The following is a 19,249-nucleotide window of genomic DNA, read 5'->3' on the forward strand; positions in this document are numbered from 1 at the left end:
GAGAACTCTAATTCAAGGGGAAAAGGTTCCATCCAACGCCCCTCAGCTAGGGAGTTCCTGTTGTGGCTCAGCAGTTATGAACCTGACTAGTATCCATGAGGATGCGGGTCCGATCCCTGGCCTCGCTCAGTGGGTTAAGGACCTGGCGTTTCTCTGAGCTGTGGTGTAGGTCGCAGGCACAGCTTGGATCTCGCATTGCTATGGCTGTGGTGTAGGCCGGCAGCTGCATCTTTGATTTGACCCCTAGCCTGGGAACTTACATATGCCACAAGTGCAGCCCTAAAAACCAATAAATACGTAAATAAATAAATAAAAGCACCAACTAGATCCAAGTCTTCTGGCTTCAAAATGATCCGTTCTCTCACCCAGATTCCAGGCATCTTTCTTTACCCCCAGTGACCCACCAGGAGTTCCCAAATCCCAGGCTTCTTGGCCAGCCTGCCATGGTTCCCCTTTCATGTATCTGAGGGCTGAATTACAGCTGTCTACACTGGCAGAGGATGGGCCCTAGTGTTGGTGCTGGTTTCTCAAATGCACCCTCAAAGCCCAGTTCCCACCAATTTCTCTCTTTCTCTCTGCAGCAGCCTCCAAACGGCGGAGGAGAGGGCTCCCTCCCCTCCCACCCCGTGGTCTCCTTCCAGGGACTCTGCCACCCTGGGTCGATTCACACACCCAGCCTCCTTCCAAGACACCCTGGCCGGCTTGTTCCTCTCCATCCAGAGGCCAGCCTCTCACTCTGTGGACCACAGTCTGGCGCCAGTGCAGCAGCAGCACCAGTGCTGACCTGCACCCCCACAAGGCAGACGGATGACGCCCCTTCGTGGAGGAAGCCAAAATAAACAGCCAATTCCTGCCATACCAGGACTAAAAAAAAAAAAAACAACCCAAACCAACTATCCCACCATATCCTGCCCTACCTCAGAGCAGCCTGGGGTTCTTTCTTTCATTTTCAAGAGTTTTCCTAAAGCCAGAAGATCCCAGGTGAGAAGAGAAGAGCTGGGGGTTGCACAGAGAGAAAGAACAAAAAAAAAAAAAAAAAAAAAAGAGAAAAATCTGGAAGGGTGAGAAGAAGAGAATTTGAAGATCATAATTTGCAAAGCATAATTCTCACAGCTGCTTAATGATTTCTATGTTTTTATTTTTCACAGCACCTTCACAGTGTAGCATCTCGCTGCAGGATTTTGGGCGAACTGGGGTCATTTTACTCCACAGCCAGACCAACTTTTTCACTGTCAGCTGGCAGGCAAGCCTGCCCAGAGTGGCCTCCCTGGTGCTGGGCTGTGAGCAAGAGGAAAAGGGGTGAGCTAGCCTCAAACACAGGGCAGCACGGGTTTTCAAGGGGCCCTCAGCATGACAAGCTCCCACTGAGGCAGCTAGGTCTGTCTACAGGGCTCAGGGCAGGACTCGTGGCTAAAGAAATGGGGGGGGGGGGGTCATTCCCCACATAGTTACCACATTGAGTGAGCACCAGAGAAATAGAAGCAACACAGGCCAGAGGAGAGAAGGAAGCCATTTGCTAGAGAACAGCCCCCTGAGGGGTGGACAATAGCACCAGGGCTTTGGGGGCCGAAGGGGGCAAGCCTTGAGACGTCAATAGAACAAGCCCTGAAGCATTCTGCACACCCGTCCATCAAAGTGGGGGATACCCCTTAGGACTCAGCCAACAAAAAAGAGACAGGAGTTCCGTCATGGCTCAGCAGTAACAAACCTGACTAGTATCCATGAGGATGTGGGTTTGATCCCTGGCCTCGCTCAGTGGGTTACAGGATCCAGCATTGCCGTGAACTGTGGTATGGGCTGCAGACACAGCTTGGATCTGGCGTTGCTGTGGCTGTGGCATAGGGCGGCAGCTGCAGCTCTGATTCGACCCCTAGCTGGGAACTTCCATATGCCGGGGTATGGCTCTAAAAAGACAAAACGAAAGAAAGAAAGAGGACAGTTTATCTCCTGGATCCACAAAGACTTGGCCTAGTCTGGGGCCCAGAGCCCTCTGCTCCAGATGAACCCCGACAGCATGCCGACTGACAGCTGAGTCTGGATTTTTAACAAGCTGTGTCGCACCTCACAGTGTGGCTACCGAGGGCCCAAGTTCTGGAATACCAGCAAAAGGGACACCCTGAGCCTTGCTTCTGGGCTCTCAATGCCCCCTATTTCCCCGTCCCTCTCAGGCACATCCCCTTTTAGCTCCAAAAAGGTGTGACTACACCCCACTCCAAACAGGCCCCATCATTTCCCCAGGGCATCCTCTGGATTTTTCTTTTATCTGGAGGACACCTCCACCACGCATTTGCAACCAATTACTCCTGAAGTTCAGCCTCCCCACTCAGCTCACCTGTGAAAGCCCCACAGCTGGCTGGGTCTCACTCGCTTCCCTCCCTGGAACACAGCAGGTCAGTCAAACAAGTACTGCCTGGGCATCAGGGATGAGCCCCAAAACTAGAATCAGAGGGAGCCAAGTTCAAATCCTGACCCGGTCAATACTGGTATAACCTGAGGTGAGTCAATTCTGCCTGAGCTCTGGTGCTTCTGCCCTTCATACCTTTCACCTACTTTGGAAACAGGACCCCAGTTTTCCTTCAAGGAACCATTCCTCCAACTCAGTCCCCAAGATTCAAGTGAGGAAATCCCACCCCAGGCACCCACTCAGCAACCTAGATGCTGGTCACTGAAAGTGGGTCCAGGATGGGTATGAAACCGAGCCACTCTCTCCTTCTGAGGTTGTGAGTCTAGGCTGCAGGACCAGGTAAACCTGGAGCTGCTGAGAAAGACCTCAACATACAGAGCCCCTGGATCCAGCTATGCCTGATGCCACCTATCCCAACAACTTTCTAGTTACACAGGCCCATACATTTCCAGTCCTTCCCCCTTTTTTGTGCTGCTTTTCCAGCTAGTTAAGGCAGCATGTTTGTCATTACAATAAGTCTAGTTATACACAAACCAGTACCTAGAAGCATAATGTCAGAAAGACAGACAATTCTTGACATGCAGGATGGGCTGAGCGGAGGTCAGGTATGGGAGTGAGCATTTTTCCACTTCTAAGCCAAGCAATTCAAATTCCAGATCCATGGTGGCAGCTGCCAGTTGAAAGGCAGCCTATTTTGTCTTGAGGTGACGAGACCTTGGGCCACAGAGGCTGGAGCTTTGGGGTGTGTGGTAGAACATTTCAGGGTATTGGCCTATGTTGGGACCCACAGTAAGTCCTATGAAAAGGGGCAGTCCCTTTTCAGCAGCCCCTCTGAATGACACAGCTTTAAGCATTTTTGTTTTGTTTTGTTTTCTTTAGGGCTGCACCAGCAGCATATGGAGGTTCCCAGGCTAGGGGCCGAATCAGACCGTAGCTACCAGCCTACACCACAGCTCACAGCAATGCCAGGTCCTTAACCCACTGAGCAAGGCCAGGGATTGAACCTGCATCCTCATGGATGCTAGTCAGATTCGTTTCCACTGAGCCACGACAGGAATTCCAAGAGGCCCTTTTTGCCTGCAGACGACAACCAAAGACAGCTGAGAATAAAGTCAGACCGCTGGGGGTGGAAATTCTCTATTCTTGCTAAAGGCAGTGCTGGTGGAGGCAGGAAAACCAGACCCCATCAGGAGCTAAGGCTGGGGCTGGGGAAAGGCCTGATACCCCAGGACCCCTAAAAGCATTGCAGAGTGGCTCTCATGTGCGGCTAAATGGCCAGATGCAGCCGGGGGACAAAGGACATGTGTATCCCCAGCCTATCCCTTGCTCATCCATTAACCTGAGGGCTGAGAGGGGCCCCAGGGCTGGTGCCGAAGGACAGAAACTTCTCGGCCTGGATCCAGATCCAAGTACTGTGTTGACACAAACAATTAAACAGTCTTTGGCTCTAGTTTCTCATCATGGAGATGATCAGATGCCAAAACCTAAAGGCTTAGGACTAGCCAGACAGACCCCAAACAAGGCCTCACACCGCTCAGTGCACAGTCCTCCCAGGCGTGACACTCGTACTTGGAAGCAGGCAGCTGAGGAGCTGCAGCCCAGGGGGTTCACAAACAGCTCCCCCAGGTGTCAAAGCAGATCCACCCCCAGGACAGAACTGAGGGCAGCCACATGGCTGGGACACCACCACCAGGCAGCAAGTTCACCGTCCTGGCCCCACAAATCATAGCAGTAAGCTACAGAGTTCCCATCATGGTTCAGTGGTTAACAAACCCGACTAGGAACCATGAGGTTGTGGGTTCGATCCCTGGCCTCGCTCAGTAGGTTAAGGATCTGGCGTTGCCGTGAGCTGTGGTGTGGGTTGCAGATGCGGCTCAGATTCCAAGTTGCTGTGGTGGTGGTGTAGGCCAGCAGCTACAGCTCCGATTAGACCCGTAGCCTGGGAACCTCCATATGCTGTGGGTGTGGCCCTAGAAAAAAAGGCAAAAAACACAGCAGTAAGCTGCAGACGGGCCCCCTCTGGGCATTTCCTGCTTTTTTCAGACAGACTTCCCTGACACTGTAGCCTGTGGATCCAGGGACCAGGCAGGAAAGAGTGGCACCAGGTGGCTTATGATTCATCAGTTCAGTGACAAATCACCATGTGCCACAGGCCTCCTCCAGAGCGGCTGCTTCTGCCAGAGTCACATCACACCAGTGGCAGGCTTTGCTCACCTGCCTGCTGCCCACCACCACCAAAGAGAAGGGACCTTAGCATGCCATTCTGGCATCCCCAGCAGGCGTTTCCTCAATTGACTGCTGGCAAATTTTACTTTCTCCTGTGGGAGCTGGGCCAGGGACCTGGAGGGGTACAATGACAAGATGCCAGCCCCCCATAGGAGACACTGACCTCCAACCAGGAAAGCCAGGCCAAGGTCCAAACGAGCTTGATGGAGAGAGAGAACGCTGTAGGCTGCAGCTACAACCAAGGGAGGCCTCCTGGTGGAGGAGGCACCTGAACTGTGTCTGAAGGAATGTTAGCACTATCTACGGGCAGAGGAAAAAAAAAAAAAGAGTTAGTGGCCCAAGAAAAGGTGAAGGGACAGTACTTTTTAGATGATGCTGGACACTGGGAGTGACCTCATTTATCTAGAACATAGGCTCCAGGAAGGGAGAAGAGGGAGAGAAGATTGGGGGTGTGGAACTCGGGGGACCTGGAGTTTTGTAGGGAGATAGGGCTGATGGCCACAGGGCATGGAATCAAATGAGCAGAGTTGGGCCCAGGGCTCCAGAGGGTGGGCAGCACCGCGGGCTGGCCTTTTGAGAAGGGTCTTGACACCAAATTATTCTAGACTGTTTTTCATACAAAGCAAATAGAAGGTGTTGCCCCCCAAAACAACCAGGATGGTGGTAGGGTGATGCCATCAAAAACAAGAATTTATCAGAGTTCCCTTCGAGGCTCAGTGGTTAACGAAGCCAACTAGAATCCATGAGGATGTAGGTTCGATCCCTGGCCTCGCTCAGCAGGTTAAGGATCAGGCATTGCCATGAGCTACGGTCTAGGTCGCAGATGCAGCTTGGATCTTGTGTGGATGTGGCTGTGGCTTAGGCCAGTGGCTACAGCTCCAACTGGACCACCTAGCCTGGGAATATACATATGCCGTGGGTGTGCCCTAAAATAGCAAAAAACACACAGATATTTATCTTCTGCACCTGGACTAAGCCAAGATCATTGCCTTTCCCAGGGCCGACATGCTTGGTCAGGGGCAGTGGGCTGGCAGAAGTCCCAGCAGGGCCACTGCAGGGCCTGGGGATGAGGTAGGAGAGGGGCAGACCTCCCATTCCAGACCAAGGAGATTGCTATTAATATATGAAAGCAAACTTTCTGAGCAACTCGGGCCCACCAACACCACTGCCCTGGGCTGCTCTTCACTAAGCAGATAGGAAGTGCAGGGCCTCACCGGGGGCTGCAGCTCCTACTTGCCCCTGGCTTAAGAGGCTGAAGTCCCCCATCTCCCCAAGGCCCACTTAGGGACCCCTCTGGGCTAACATCGGGGCAGAGAGCAGAATGACAGTGCCCAAAGGCATCGTCCCCCAGGCTCTGCAGTAAATGCCAGGAACCTGTCCTTTCTCAGGGCTCCCGTACCTCCTGTGCCCCCTTGTCTGTATGATTATGCAACTATAATCACCCTCTGCAGGGCTCCTCTGTCACAGGCAGGACACCAGCTTGGGAGACACACCACTGGCCACCAGTCCAAGCCCTGCTACTCACAGGCTACACGACCGTGGGCAAGCCTCAGTTTCTCTATCCATAGAGTGGGCATAACAACTCCATCCCACTTGTAGACTAACTGAAGGTCAACCCATCAGCCAACAAATATTTATTAAATGAGAGTTCTGGGACAGTGTTTCTCATGCTGTAAGGTGCACAGACATCACCCAGTGGTGCTGTTAAAATGCAGATTCTGATTCACTAGGTCTGGTGAGGGGCCTGAGAGTCCACATTTCTAAGAAGCTCCTGGGTGGTGCATGTGATAATCCTGCACCCCTACATCCTCCCCCCAATCCATCAAACATGCAGCATCCAAGGGGAAGGGTCCACACTCCACATTTCTGGGTACACCATCAAAGTCTGGGACACCAGGGGAGCTTGGAAAATGGGGAAGGAGAGGCTGAATGGGGGATTCTGACAGGCAGGGCAAGGGCCCTCGGCTCTGCCCAGGGCTGGCAGGTGACTGCTAAGTGGCAGATCTATCACCTGGCAGCCAAGAGGAGCTGGAGGCACGACCTAGGGAGAAGTGGAGCTTCCTCTAAAGCCAGAGGCTCCAACAGGCTCCTGCTAGGTGCCTAAAAGCCAGTCCTCCACCCCTGTCAGGACCAGGTCAGTCTGAGCCCAGCTGTGATGCTGGGGGACAGTTCACTCAGACAGGGGAATGAAGCTGTTTGATTTTTCTCTCTTAGTGAAAAAAATCTGGAGTTCCCGTGGTGGAGCAGCGGTTAACGAATCCGACTAGGAACCATGAGGTTGTGGGTTCAGTCCCTGCCCTTGCTCAGTGGGTTAATGATCCAGCGTTGCCGTGAGCTGTGGTGTAGGTTGCAGACGCGGCTCGGATCCCGCGTTGCTGTGGCTCTGGCGTAGGCCAGTGGCTACAGCTCCGATTCAACCCCCTAGCCTGGGAACCTCCATGTGCCGCGGGAGCGGCCCAAGAAATAGCAAAAAGACAAAAAACAACAACAAAAAAAAAAAAAAAAAAAGAAAAGAAAAGAAAAAAATCTGTGGTTTTTATATTGTTTCTGAACAAGCTTGACATGGACACGATTTTCCCCTTAGAGAAGTTGGAGGGTCACGTATCCCCTTCCAATAGCCACCTATGAGCAGAGGAACCCACAGAGGAACTTCACGCAAGAGGAACCCACAGCTGCTCCAACTGCCTCCTCCTCAGCTCCCAGGAAGGTGTGTGAAGCCCTCCCTGAGAATCAGAACGCATCTTCTGGTCTAATCCGTGTCCTCTGACTTCAGAGCAAAGCCTAGTCCTTGTGAGTGACCCCTCACAGGACACACTGCCAAGTCCCTCCGCTCCCAAGCGGAGAGCAGGTGAGCTGGGGGTGGTTTATGTCTCTTGGGGGTGAAGGGACCCAGGGCCTGCTCATCAGACATGCTCCCCACTGAGCCTCCAGGCCTGGCTGCTCAGGCCCCGCCCCCTCCCACTGCAAGGTACCAAGTGGAACCAGGGAGCAGAATCAACCAGAAGACAGTAAATAAGCTGAGATATAAGCCGAGTGCTGGGGGGGCAGGCATGTCAGACTCTTGCAAGAGGCCGCCTGGTGTCTGAGAGCCTGAAAAAAGGTAGCTTAGGGATGGGGCATTCTGCTAATGGTCATCCCCAGTAAGTCACATTACTTTTATTTATTTATTTGCTTATTTATTTATGTATTGCCCTTTTAGGGCCATACCTGCGGCATATAGAAGATCCCAAGCTAGGGGTTGAATCAAGACCTGTAGCCGCCAGCCTACACCACAGCCACAGCAATGCGGGATCCGAGCCATGTCTGCTCGGTGGAGGAGGTGGAGGAGGAGGAGGAGGAGGAGGAGGAGGAGGAGGTGGAGGAGGAGGAGGAGGAGGAGGTGGAGGAGGAGGAGGAGGAGGAGGAGGAGGTGGAGGAGGAGGCACCACAGCTCACGGCACCACTGGATCCTTAACCCACTGAGCGAGGCCAGGGATCAAACCCCTGCCCTCATGGATACTAGTCGGGTTTGTTATAGCTGAGCCACGATAGGAACTCCTTATTTCGCCAGCCTCTGTTTGCTCCTTGGTAACACACAAACCAGCCTACATCATTTCTATGATTCCTTTCAGTCTAGAGGTCCAAGCCGCACCATCACGGGGTGTTCATGAGCTCTGGCTGCCTGGGTTCACACCCTGGCTCTGCCACTTGCAGTATAATCAACAAGAGTCCCCTAACCTCTTTGCTCACAACTCCTCCCCTGTAACACGGGAATGAGAAACACCTACTCAGCAGGGGTACTGTGTGGACTGACTGAAGACGCGCCCCATGTGGAATGAGGGCTTATTCAAGACCAATCGTGATTATTCTGTGAACTCTGGCAAGCCACTGCCACCGTTCTTCTGAAGCACTGAATGTGTGTGTCTTGCCAAAGTCACATGCTATGGCTCTAAACTCCTGGGTGATGGGATTTGGAGATGGTGCCTTTGGGAGGTTATTAGGGTTATATGAGTTCATAGGTGTTTTACCATTTTTTTCTTTTTTCTTCTTTTTTTAGGGCCACACCTGCAGCATGTGGAAGTTCCGGGGTTAGGGGTCAAACTATAGCTGCAGCTGCCAGCCTACAGCTCCTGCAACACAGGATCCAAGCCATGTCTGCAACTTACACCACAGCCTGCAGTAATGCTGGATCCTTAACCCACTGAGCGAGGCCAGGGATCGAAGCTGCCTCCTCAAGGATACCAGTCAGATTCTTAACCTGCTGAGCCACAGTGGGAACTGTGGGATTAGTGGCTTTATAAGAAGGCAAAGAGAAAGGGATGGCTCCATGAGTACATACGAGGAAAGGCTAAGGGAGGACAGAGCAAGAAGGCGGCCATCTGCAACCCAAAGAGAGAGCCCTCACCAGACACCCATGCTGCTGGTAGACGGACCTGGGGTTTCCCAGCCTCCAGAACTGGGAGAAACAAATCCTATTGTTTAAGCCACCCAGTCTCTGATATTTTGTTATGGCGACCCAGCCGACTAAGACAAGCCCCATGCTCATAACTGGAGTCAAGACCAATGACCAGCCATCCCTCTCCCCTACTCTCTTCGTGGGGAGCCCCACCGGGTCCCCACAAACCCAGGAAAATCGACACCATGCACACCCTGGAGGCCACGTGCACAGTCTCAGGCACACGCAGGGTCAGCGAACCTCAGCATGCCAAGCAGCAGGGCGCAGGCACTGCAACAGGACAGGCAGGACAGGCAGAGAGGAGGCAGGCAAGTGGGAGGCTGCATGCAGTCAGTGGGAGCAGGGAGCGAGCACAGCCCATGACCGAGCAGCCCACGCTGGGGACACCCGGCTCCTTACCTCCCCTGTAGCACCTCTGGCCACCGGGCCTGGGTTCCCCCAAGAAGCTGGAGGCGTGCTGGAAAGAGTAGAGAGCAGGAGACAGGGAGCGGTAGGTACCGAGCCAGGTCTACAGGAAGAAGTGCTGGAAAGAAGCCCTAAGGAAGGGTGACTGGTTCGGGGAGTCCACAGCAGAAGTGTTCTCCAAGAGGCCCGAAAGACCCGGATATCTGACGAAGATCACCCCCAGGACTAGCCTGTGCCAGGGACACGGAGAAGGGGAAGAGGGAGCGAAGGGAGAAGCCCCCCACCCCTCGTCCCCAACAGGGACCCTCCCAGATAGGCATCTGGACGCCAGGTCTGTCCGGGGTGACACTCGGCAGTTTCCCAGGATGGCGTGAACGGTCAATGAGGAAAGGGACCCAAGACCCCGGGACAGACAAGCAGCTCTCAAGAAGCCCCACCGGCCATGGTCAAAGGAGCCTGTGCCCTGCACAGGTGTCACAGTCAACCCCCTGGGACCCAATGGCAAAAGGAGTGGGGGTGGGGACTCATCCTCCAAGGCCAGTGTCAGAGTAGAGGTTCCCATCCTGGCTCCAGCACAAATCTCTGGGAACCTTCGAGCAAGGTACATCTCTTCTCTGGGCCTCTGTTTCCCTGTATACAAGATGGGAGAAGGCCCCCAACTACAAGAGAAAAGGAGGTGACAAATACTCCACCAGTGGCAGACACCAGATCCCCACTGGGCCACACGTGTTTCTAGACTTTTCTCTGGGGGTTGGTTTGTCCTGGAATAGAGGGAGGATCAAACATCCAAGAGTCCTGGCAATAGTTTAGACAAAGGGGCTCCTGGGACCTCACTGCCACCAAAAGCCAGCCCCTCAGACTCTGTGATGCCAGGGTTCAAGGATCTAAGGACAAAAAAGCCTCAAGAACAGAGTATGGGATGGGGCTTTGACTGCCATGTAACACCTTCAGGGTCAGTTCAAGGGCACTCTTTCCCCAGGTGGGCATCCTCAGCCCCCACCATGAAATTCCTACATCACTGTCCCTGTGTTGCCTGGCTTCCCACTAGAGCACGAGACACCCTGGGAACTGGTTCTGACCTGCCCATCACTGGATTCCAGCATTGCCTCCCTGGGCCGCTCACAGCAGGTGCCTAGCAAATACCTGAGGAGGGACAGGCCACTCCATGCCATGGAGCACCTGATCTATAGCCAAGGTCAGTCACTAGCGCCAGCCTGATGACAGGTGGCACATTTTTAAGCCTCTCTCCACCTGGTTACATAACTGATCCCTCTTGGTCACAGTAACCCCGTAAGGGCAGGCGTTACAACTCTGCCTTAGAGATAACTGAGGCCAAGACAGGTGAAGGTGGGTAACTAGCTGTCGACAGAGCCAGGGCAAGAACCCGTATCTTCTGACTTGATTCAGACCTAGTGCCTGCCCTCACCCAGTATGTGCTGGTGTGGCTGGGCACCCTGGCATCCACGTGGCTGGTCAGTGCCCGGGGCACTCACAGAGGTTAAGTATCTTAAACACCTGCCTTGAAGGCCCACCCTCAACACAGCACAGCTGCCCTGCAGCTGCCACCTACTCCCGGCACATGCGGGCCGGAGTGTAACCAGCTAGGTACAGTGGAGAGGAGCTCTGGCCGGCTCCCACACCTACCTTTGATGACAAAGGCCTCCGCCAGCAGCCGCATCTGATACAGAGGTTTGTTCTCCATGGACATGTCATCAATCCCAGCCCTCGCATACATGCTGATGGCATCTCGGTACGAGCCTTCCACGTAATGCAGCTTGCCCAGGATCAGCATGGCCTCACACATGTACTGTGGCTGAAAGGACAGGACCATGTCAGCAGGCTCCTGTCCCAAAGTCCTTGGCTCCACCCCCACTGGGTACCCGAGGATGAAGGGCCCCCTCACTGAACCATGGTGATCTTGCCTAAGACCCTCCTCAGAACTGTCTTCGTCCTCCAAGAAGCCTTCCCAACCCTCAAACACACGGACGGCTCCCCTGTCTCCACACCCGCAGTCAATGGCCCTCACCATGCGTCTTAGTGAGATTCTTTTTTTTTTTTTTTTCTTTCTCTTTTAGGGCCACACTCACAGCATATGGAACATCCCAGGCTAGGGGGTCCAATTGGAGCTACAGCTGCCAGCCACAGCACTGAGGGATCCGAGCCACAGCTGCAACCTACACCACAGCTCATGGCAACACCAGATCCTTAACCCACTGAGTGAGTCAGGGATCGAACCCACATCCTCGTGGATACTAATTGGGTTCTTAACCCACTGAGCCACATTGGGAACTCCTTAGTGACATTCTTACACAAGTCCCAGATTGCTCTGTGTGTATGCGTTTCAGGCCCCCAACTAGACTATAGGTTGTTTGCACACTGGGTCCTGACGCCTCTCTCCTGAGGCTCCCAGAAGTTTTGGCCCAAGGCTGGTGCTCAGGAGTTTGGGCACTTTTTTGGGGGGGAGTGGGGGGGGGCGGCAAACCGGCAGCATATGGAGGTTCTCAGGCCAGGGGTTGAATCAGCCCTGTAGCCACAGGCCTATGCCAGAGCCACAGCAATGCAGAATCGAAGCCGCATCTACAACCTACACCACAGCTCACGGCAATGCCAGATCTTTAACCCACTGAGCGAGACCAGGGATCGAACCCACAACCTCATGGCTCCTAGTCGGATTTGTTTCTGCTGCACCACAGCAGGAACTCCTGGGCACTTGTTCTTAACACAAGTGGGGAGTCAGGGACCAAGCCAGGTTCTAAGGGGCCCAAAGCATATACAGTTTGAGGGCTCCTCCATATGCACATATGTGTACAAATATACGATTGGGTGAAAGGCCTTGGAAAGAGTCCTGCAGGTGAGGGGCCTAAAGCTGAAGCCCCCACCGCCCGCCACAGCAGCAGGACCCTGTGGAGACATGGCCACAGCAGCCATGGACAGGGCACAAGAGGAGAGTGAAGGCCTGGGAGGCCACTGTCCACATCTTATCAGAATCAAGCACCTGCATTCAAACATGGTTTCTCTTCTCTACTTTCTCAAGTGCTGCTTACACCCAAATCTCTACCTGGTACAAGGAAACTCAGGGCCTCCCTCAGGCCCCATAGGGGGGGTCTGGTCAGCCCTGGCCAAGAGTTCTAGCCTTGAACATGGACCCAGACTTGCCCTAAAATCTCCCACCTTCTGAGGCCAGTTTTTCTAGCCCTCCGTCTCTGTTTCTGGGCTCAGCTGGCCTAACACCCCTTTGGCCAGGCTCTGGGCACCACCCCCGCCACACAGCATCTATTCTGTCCAACAAGCTCCTAGGAGATGCCATGCCGGTCCCCACCCCTGGCCTCTGTCACCAACAGGAAGGTGCTGCCCTGACTCCCTGAAGAGAGATGAGAGACCAGGGTACCTGTGACCCCAGGGGAAGGGTCTACAACTCCCTGTCATCTCCCACCCTCTCAGAAGCCCATGAAGAGAAATGCAGCGAAGGCAAACTCCCCTTCCTCGCTGAATATGAACCAGTCTTTGCTGTTTGTAAATAGATATGCTTCCTTTGCCTCTGCTCAGACAAGCCCCCCTCTGGAACCCTTCCCCTTGGTCTATCCAGCCCTTCTGCCATCCTTTGGAGCCTTGCTCAGGCCCACCTCCTCCTAGAAGCCTCCCTTACTATCACAGAGTTCCCTTCTGGGGTCTCTACCAAGGGGGCCCACTGGGGCTCCGCACGCCTGACCTGCTGACCAGTGATTCCCTCTCAAAGGTTGAGTGTTTCCAGGGTACATGCTAGTCTCCCCAATGAGGCCATCCTACGCCCTGGAACAGGGCCACAGACCACACACACACACACACACACACACACACACACACACACACACCCCTGGGGCATATGGTCCACGGTCCCTCCAAGCTGGGGAACACCTCTGCTGTCCCTGCTCTGGCCTGGTTTTCCCCATCGCTGAGAGTGAGATAATAACAGCCACCCCTCACCTCCCAGCAATGCCAAGAGCATTAATAGGTCAAAGTCCAGAAAAGAGCTTTGAACTTCTCTTTAGAAAGGAGCTAGATAAACACAGGCCCAGTGAGTAATTATTATTATTATCCTGTTCTACTGTAAAGGGGGGAAAGGGCAGCTAAGCCCAGGACACATTTCAGGACTAGATGACAGGGTGTAGCCTGCAGTGGTTTCTGGTGGACCAATGACACTTGACAACAGAGCTTCCACCAAGCTTAGTGAAAAATTAAGGACCAGTGGTGGATGTTTCATAAAGCTAAATTTATACTATTTAAAAAGCTGCCCTTGATTCTTTTTTTTTTTTTTTTTTGCCTTTTTATAGCTGCTCCTGCAGCATTTGGAGGTTCCCAGGCTAGGGGTCAAATCAGAGCTACAGCTGCCGGCCACGGCCACAGCCACAGCCACGCAGGATCCAAGCTGCGTCTGAGACCTACACCACAGCTCACGGCAATGCAGGATCTTTAACCCACTGAGCGAGGCCAGGGATCGAACCGTGGTCCTCATGGATGCTAGTCAGATTCGTTTTCACTGAGCCACGATGGGAACACCACCGCCCTTGATTCTTAAGCATATCTATCTTGCATTTTGGCATTAAGATGTTTTTCTTTTAGGGAGCAATGGTAACAGAAGACAGTATGGTTTTGCTGTTGTGTTTTTTTGGCTTTGTTAATGTCCTCACTGGGCAGAATGAAAACCTGGCTACCTTCAGCAGGACCCATACATCTGAACTTGAACCTGGCCTCTCAATCCAACAGTCAGGGAACGACAGAGCCCTGGCTGCGTGGAAGGATGGCGTGCAGGAAGTCACTTGGCCTGGGGAAGAGTCTCTCAGCTGGGTGGGTCAGGCGTGTCACCTAGTCTTTTTGTGCCTCATTGTTTCTGTCAATAAATGGGGAACAATGACCTCATGTGGATACCCAGGTAAGAGGAGGAAGCGATGAGGAAATACTTGACAGGTGCAAAACTGAGGCCTGTAAAAGCAGGGGTGTCAGCATCACCACCAACATTGGTCCAAGTTTCTCAGTCATTTTATTTCTACTCCAGTTCAAGGGAGGCAGCCCCGAGAAGTGGCAAAGAGCATGAGAACTTGGACGTGAAAGCATGCAGGCCTGCGTTTAAGACCTGCACTGCAGGAGTTCCCATCATGGTGCAGCAAAAACAAGTCTGACTAGGAACTGTGAGGTTGTGGGTTCGATCCAGGGGATTAAGGATCTGGTGTTGCTATGAGCTGTGGTGTAGGTCACAGACACGGCTTGGATTCTGCACTGCTGTGGCTTTGAGGTAGGCTGGCAGCTGCAGCTCTGATTCAACCCCTAACCTGGGAACCACCATATGCCATGGGTGCAGCCCTAAAAAGCAAAAAAAAGAAAAAGACCTTCACTGCGGTCCTTGTCCTTGGCTAAGTGACTAACATCTCCTGGGTCTCAGTTTCCTCATCTGGAAAATGGGGATAATAGTAAATACCATTGCTGAAGGTTACTGTAAGGCAGCAATAAGATGGTGCAAGGCCTGGCACTTACTGGTTAACAGAAGTTATGACAAATGGCTCCTTTTCACTAGCCTCCAAAGCCCTGAGCTGTACAGGATCTCAGAGGTGACCAAGTGTAGAAGGTTCCACACTACTCTGAAGAGGTGCCCCAGGACCCACCTCTCTTCATCCTATCAGAACTACTTGGGATATATGGGAATCCACCTGAGTTTGTTTTTTTGTTTTTTTGTTTTTAATGGCCACACCTGCAGCACATGGAAGTTCCCAGGCTAAGGGCCGAATTGGAGCTGCAGCTGCCGGCCTATGCCACAGCCACAGCAACACTGGAATGAGCTGCATCTGCAGCCTACATCGCAGCTTATAGCAATGCTGGATCATTAACCCACTGAGCAAAGGATGGAACTCATATCCTCATGGATACTAGTTGGGTTCTTTTTTTTTTTTTTAACATTTTTTTTTTTTTTGTCTTTTGTCTTTTTTGTTGTTGTTGTTGTTGCTATTTCTTGGGCCGCTCCCGCGGCATATGGAGGTTCCCAGGCTAGGGGTCGAATCGGAACTGTAGCCACCGGCCTACGCCAGAGCCACAGCAACGCAGGATCCGAGCCGTGTCTGCAACCTACACCACAGCTCACGGCAACGCCGGATCGTTAACCCACTGAGCAAGGGCAGGGATCGAACCCGCAACCTCATGGTTCCTAGTCGGATTCGTTAACCACTGCGCCACGATGGGAACTCCCTAGTTGGGTTCTTAACCCACGGAGCCATGACAAGAACTCCTAATTAGTGAATTATTTTTACAATAAGCCTGAGTCATTTTTATTTTAAAAAGAATTTTTAAATATTTCATAGAGTTTTCTCGGAGTTCCTGTTGTGGTGCAGCAGAAACAAACCTGACTAGGAACCATGAGGTTGCAAGTTCGATCCCTGGCCTGGCTCCGTGGGTTAAGGATCTGGCGTGGCTGTGGCTGTGGTGTAGGCCAGCAGCTGTAGCTCTGATTTGACCCATAGCCTGGGAACCTCCATATGCCACGGGTGTGAAAAGGAAAAAGAAAAAATATTTAATAGAGCATTCTGAAAACCCAATTAAAAGGGTCTTGGTGGGAAAAGCCTGGGACCCACCAATCAAGTCTAACCATTTTCACTGGCAGATGAAGAGATCAAGGAACAGGCTCAGGGTCAAGCAGCTATTTTAATCCAAGACAAAACCTCCCAGAGCTACAATAATCCCCGTCAAGAAATCTAAAGGCAGTAACCTTAAACTTCCAGTACACTCTCCCCACAATGCTTACAGACAATGCCCCTCGCGTCTTGGCCTGGTGTTCGGAGTCACTCTCTGGCCCAATGTCCCTTCATACCTAGTTACACACCATTCCCTTCCCCTCCTACTAACTGACATACTTTAAGGAAATTCTTCTAGGAGGAACTCTTGGATTACACACCACTTCCATGGCTTGGAATATTCATACCACGACCCCCTTCAAGGTTCAGCTCCCCAAAGGGTCCAATCACCCCTAGCTGACTCCCAACTTCACCCCTAGGGAGTCCCCTTGGACTCCCCTCCCCATACAGGCTACTCCTGTGCCATGTGTCACGGTCCGCCTTGGACAATCTGGCAATAGGACTATCTTCTCAGTAGCCCCGCAACCTCCCTGAGGGGAGGGTCCCTGCGGGCCTCATTTTTATTGCCCTCAAAGTACATAACACAATGCCTTGCACATAGTAGGTTGCAACAAAATATTTAAGTCAGGAAGTGCATTACTTTGGAGTATCTCTTGAAAAATTAGGTCCTCTTTGGATGTCTAATGATATACCTATACTTTTTTTTTTTTTGGCTTTTTAGGGCCACACTCATGGCATATGGAGGTTCCCAGGCTAGAAGTCTCATTGGAGCTACAGCTGCTGGCCTACACCACAGCAACTGGGAATCCAAGCAGTGTCTGTGACCTACACCACAGCTTACAGCAACGCCAGATCCTTAACCCACTCATCGAGGCCAGGGATCAAACCCAAAACCTCATGATTCCTAGTCAGATTGTTTCCTCTGCACCATGATGGTAACTCCATACCTATAGTTCTATTATAGCTCAGGATACAGTGTAAACCAGCATAGTCTCAAACGTCAATGTGCATGAGAATCATCAAGAGAGCCGATTAAAATGCAGATTCTGATGCAGATTTTGCATTCCTAACCAGCTCCTAGATGATGCCCACACTGCAGGAGGGTGGACAGTGCTCTGAGCCATAAAGGTCTAGAGAAAATCGTGATAATACTTCTCTCTATACTGCCCCTTGGTGTCTTGCATACAGTGGGTGCTCAATAAATGCACATGGACTCAAAACTGGCTGCCATGTTATGGAGTGCTTCGCTGCTGGCCCACTCAGCATGCGTATCTGTTTCCAGCTAGATCCCAGGTTCCCTGAGGTTTTATTTCCCTGAGACCCTCAAAGAGACCAAAGGATCAGGCACAAACTAGGAAAACCAAACACTGTGTAACAGAAATCTAACTTGGGCCACAAATATAAGCGAAAAATAATGTAGACTTTTTCTAATAAAAATTTCTAGTCACATTAAAAAAGGTAAAAGTAGAAGTGTCCATGGTGGCTCCATTGAATCGACGAACCCAACTAGTATCCATGAGGATGGGGGTTCGATCCCTGGCCTCACTCAGTGGGTTAAGGATCCAGCATTGTGGTGAGCTGTGGTGTACCTCAAAGACGCAGCTGGGATCTGGCATTGCTGTGGCTGTGGCACAGGCTGGCAGGGGCAGCTCTGATTTAGCCCCTAGCCTAGGAACCTCCAATATGCTGCACTGCAGCCCACTCCCCCCCCCCAAAAAAAGGTAAAAGTAGGTAAAATTAATTTTAACAACATATTTAATATAGCCAAAAATTTCATTTGAACATGTAATCAATATAAATAATTAATCTTTCACATTTTGCGTTTTGTGCTAAGGCCTTGAAATCCCATGTATGTTTTACTAAACTCACAGCCCATCTGAATTCGGACAAGCCAGGTGGCTACTGGCTACTGTGTTGAACAGCGCAGGGCCAACCCCTAAGAGACACGGACCCCAGGAAGGCCTGACAGCAGGTGGGAGGCAGGAGAAATAGGAGAGAGGTCTCAGGCCCGGGCTTGGGGGGCTGATAACTTACCGGCAGCTTCCCGTGGTTAAGGATACTGCTTAGGTAGTTTCTGGCTTCATTCATCTTCGGTTCATTCTTCTCCAGCAAAGGGATGGAGTCTTTTATGTTGGCGTGATTCTCCTTCAAACACTGCTCCAGGAGAGCCTCGGCCAGAAGCAATTTCCCAAAGTCATCTGGAAAACAGAGCAGGGATCAGAGTGGCAGCAGTGAGGGCCGTAGACTCCAAACACCACAATGTGGAGACTAGTATTCGCCCCTGTATCCACCCAACCACCCCACCCCAGCACCTGAATGGCCCAGGTGTGAGAAAATAAACAAAAACCTAAACACAGGAGTTCCCATCATGGCTCAGTGGTTAACAAATGCGACTAGGAATCATGAGGTTGCGGGTTCGGTCCTTGGCCTTGCTCAGTAGGTTAAGGATCCGGTGTTGCCATGAGCTGTGGTGTAGGTCACAGACGCGGCTCGGATCCTGTGTTGCTGTGGCTCTGGCGTAGGCCGGTGGCTACAGTTCCGATTGGACCCCTAGCCTGGGAACCTCCATATGCTGCAGGAGCGGCTCAAGAAATGGCAAAAAGACCAAAAAAAAAAAAAAAAACTTAAACACAAACTTAAACAGCCTTCAAAGAAAAAACACAGACATTCTACCACAATCATAGCACAAACTTCCCTCCTGGGTTTATTTTCTATAGTTCAGTGGTGGGGGAGGTGGAGTTTCCCAGGACTTGGAACAAATTCCCAGAATTTCAAATGAGGGGCAAAGGCAGACCCATGCTCCGCTGTGGGTGCTAAGTTCTTACACCAAATAGGAGTTCCCCCCAGGCAACTGAAGAGAAAACATACACAAAGCCTTAATCATGGATTTGCACGTGCTCCTAATTTCCATATAACCTGAATTGGTTTTCTCTGCTTTTTAAGGTATTTTAACATGACCCAGGGATAACCTGGCAGCCGAGCAGAGTTAAGGGGCAAAGCTTTGTACCTCTTCGCTCCCTGGCACTTGTCGGAGTTCTCTCACATGCATTAGTTCGTCCGCAGACATCACCACTTGGCTGATGATTTTATACTGCTTGGCTTAATTTGCTGTCTCCCCCACAGCACCAAAAACTCCAGTCTTGGGACCACCTTCTTTCTCCACCTATGGCAGGGATGACCTGA

At 52.0% G+C, this 19,249-nt stretch overlaps 1 protein-coding gene across 3 annotated transcripts in view; it reads right to left on the reverse strand.

Annotated features, from left to right (window-relative positions):
- TTC7A (tetratricopeptide repeat domain 7A) overlaps positions 1-19,249 on the reverse strand; it is a 134,905-nt gene that overhangs the window by 106,230 nt on the left and 9,426 nt on the right. For 2 of the 3 annotated variants that reach the window (XM_085019367.1, XM_021087552.2), the window contains 2 exons: positions 18,101-18,264; positions 11,115-11,283 (listed from right to left, as the gene is read on the reverse strand). In XM_085019367.1, the coding sequence (XP_084875493.1) occupies positions 11,115-11,283; positions 18,101-18,264 (333 nt within the window). Of the gene's footprint in view, positions 1-9,464; positions 9,523-11,114; positions 11,284-18,100; positions 18,265-19,249 lie in introns of all 3 variants that reach the window. The other variant, XM_085019368.1, reaches the window with a different exon arrangement.

Source organism: Sus scrofa, chromosome 3, assembly GCF_054392235.1.
Source record: "Sus scrofa isolate SSC_HxYL_T2T_F1_AM1 chromosome 3, Sscrofa_HxYL_maternal_Yorkshire_Landrace_v2.0, whole genome shotgun sequence".
In the NCBI taxonomy this organism is placed as follows: domain Eukaryota; kingdom Metazoa; phylum Chordata; class Mammalia; order Artiodactyla; family Suidae; genus Sus; species Sus scrofa.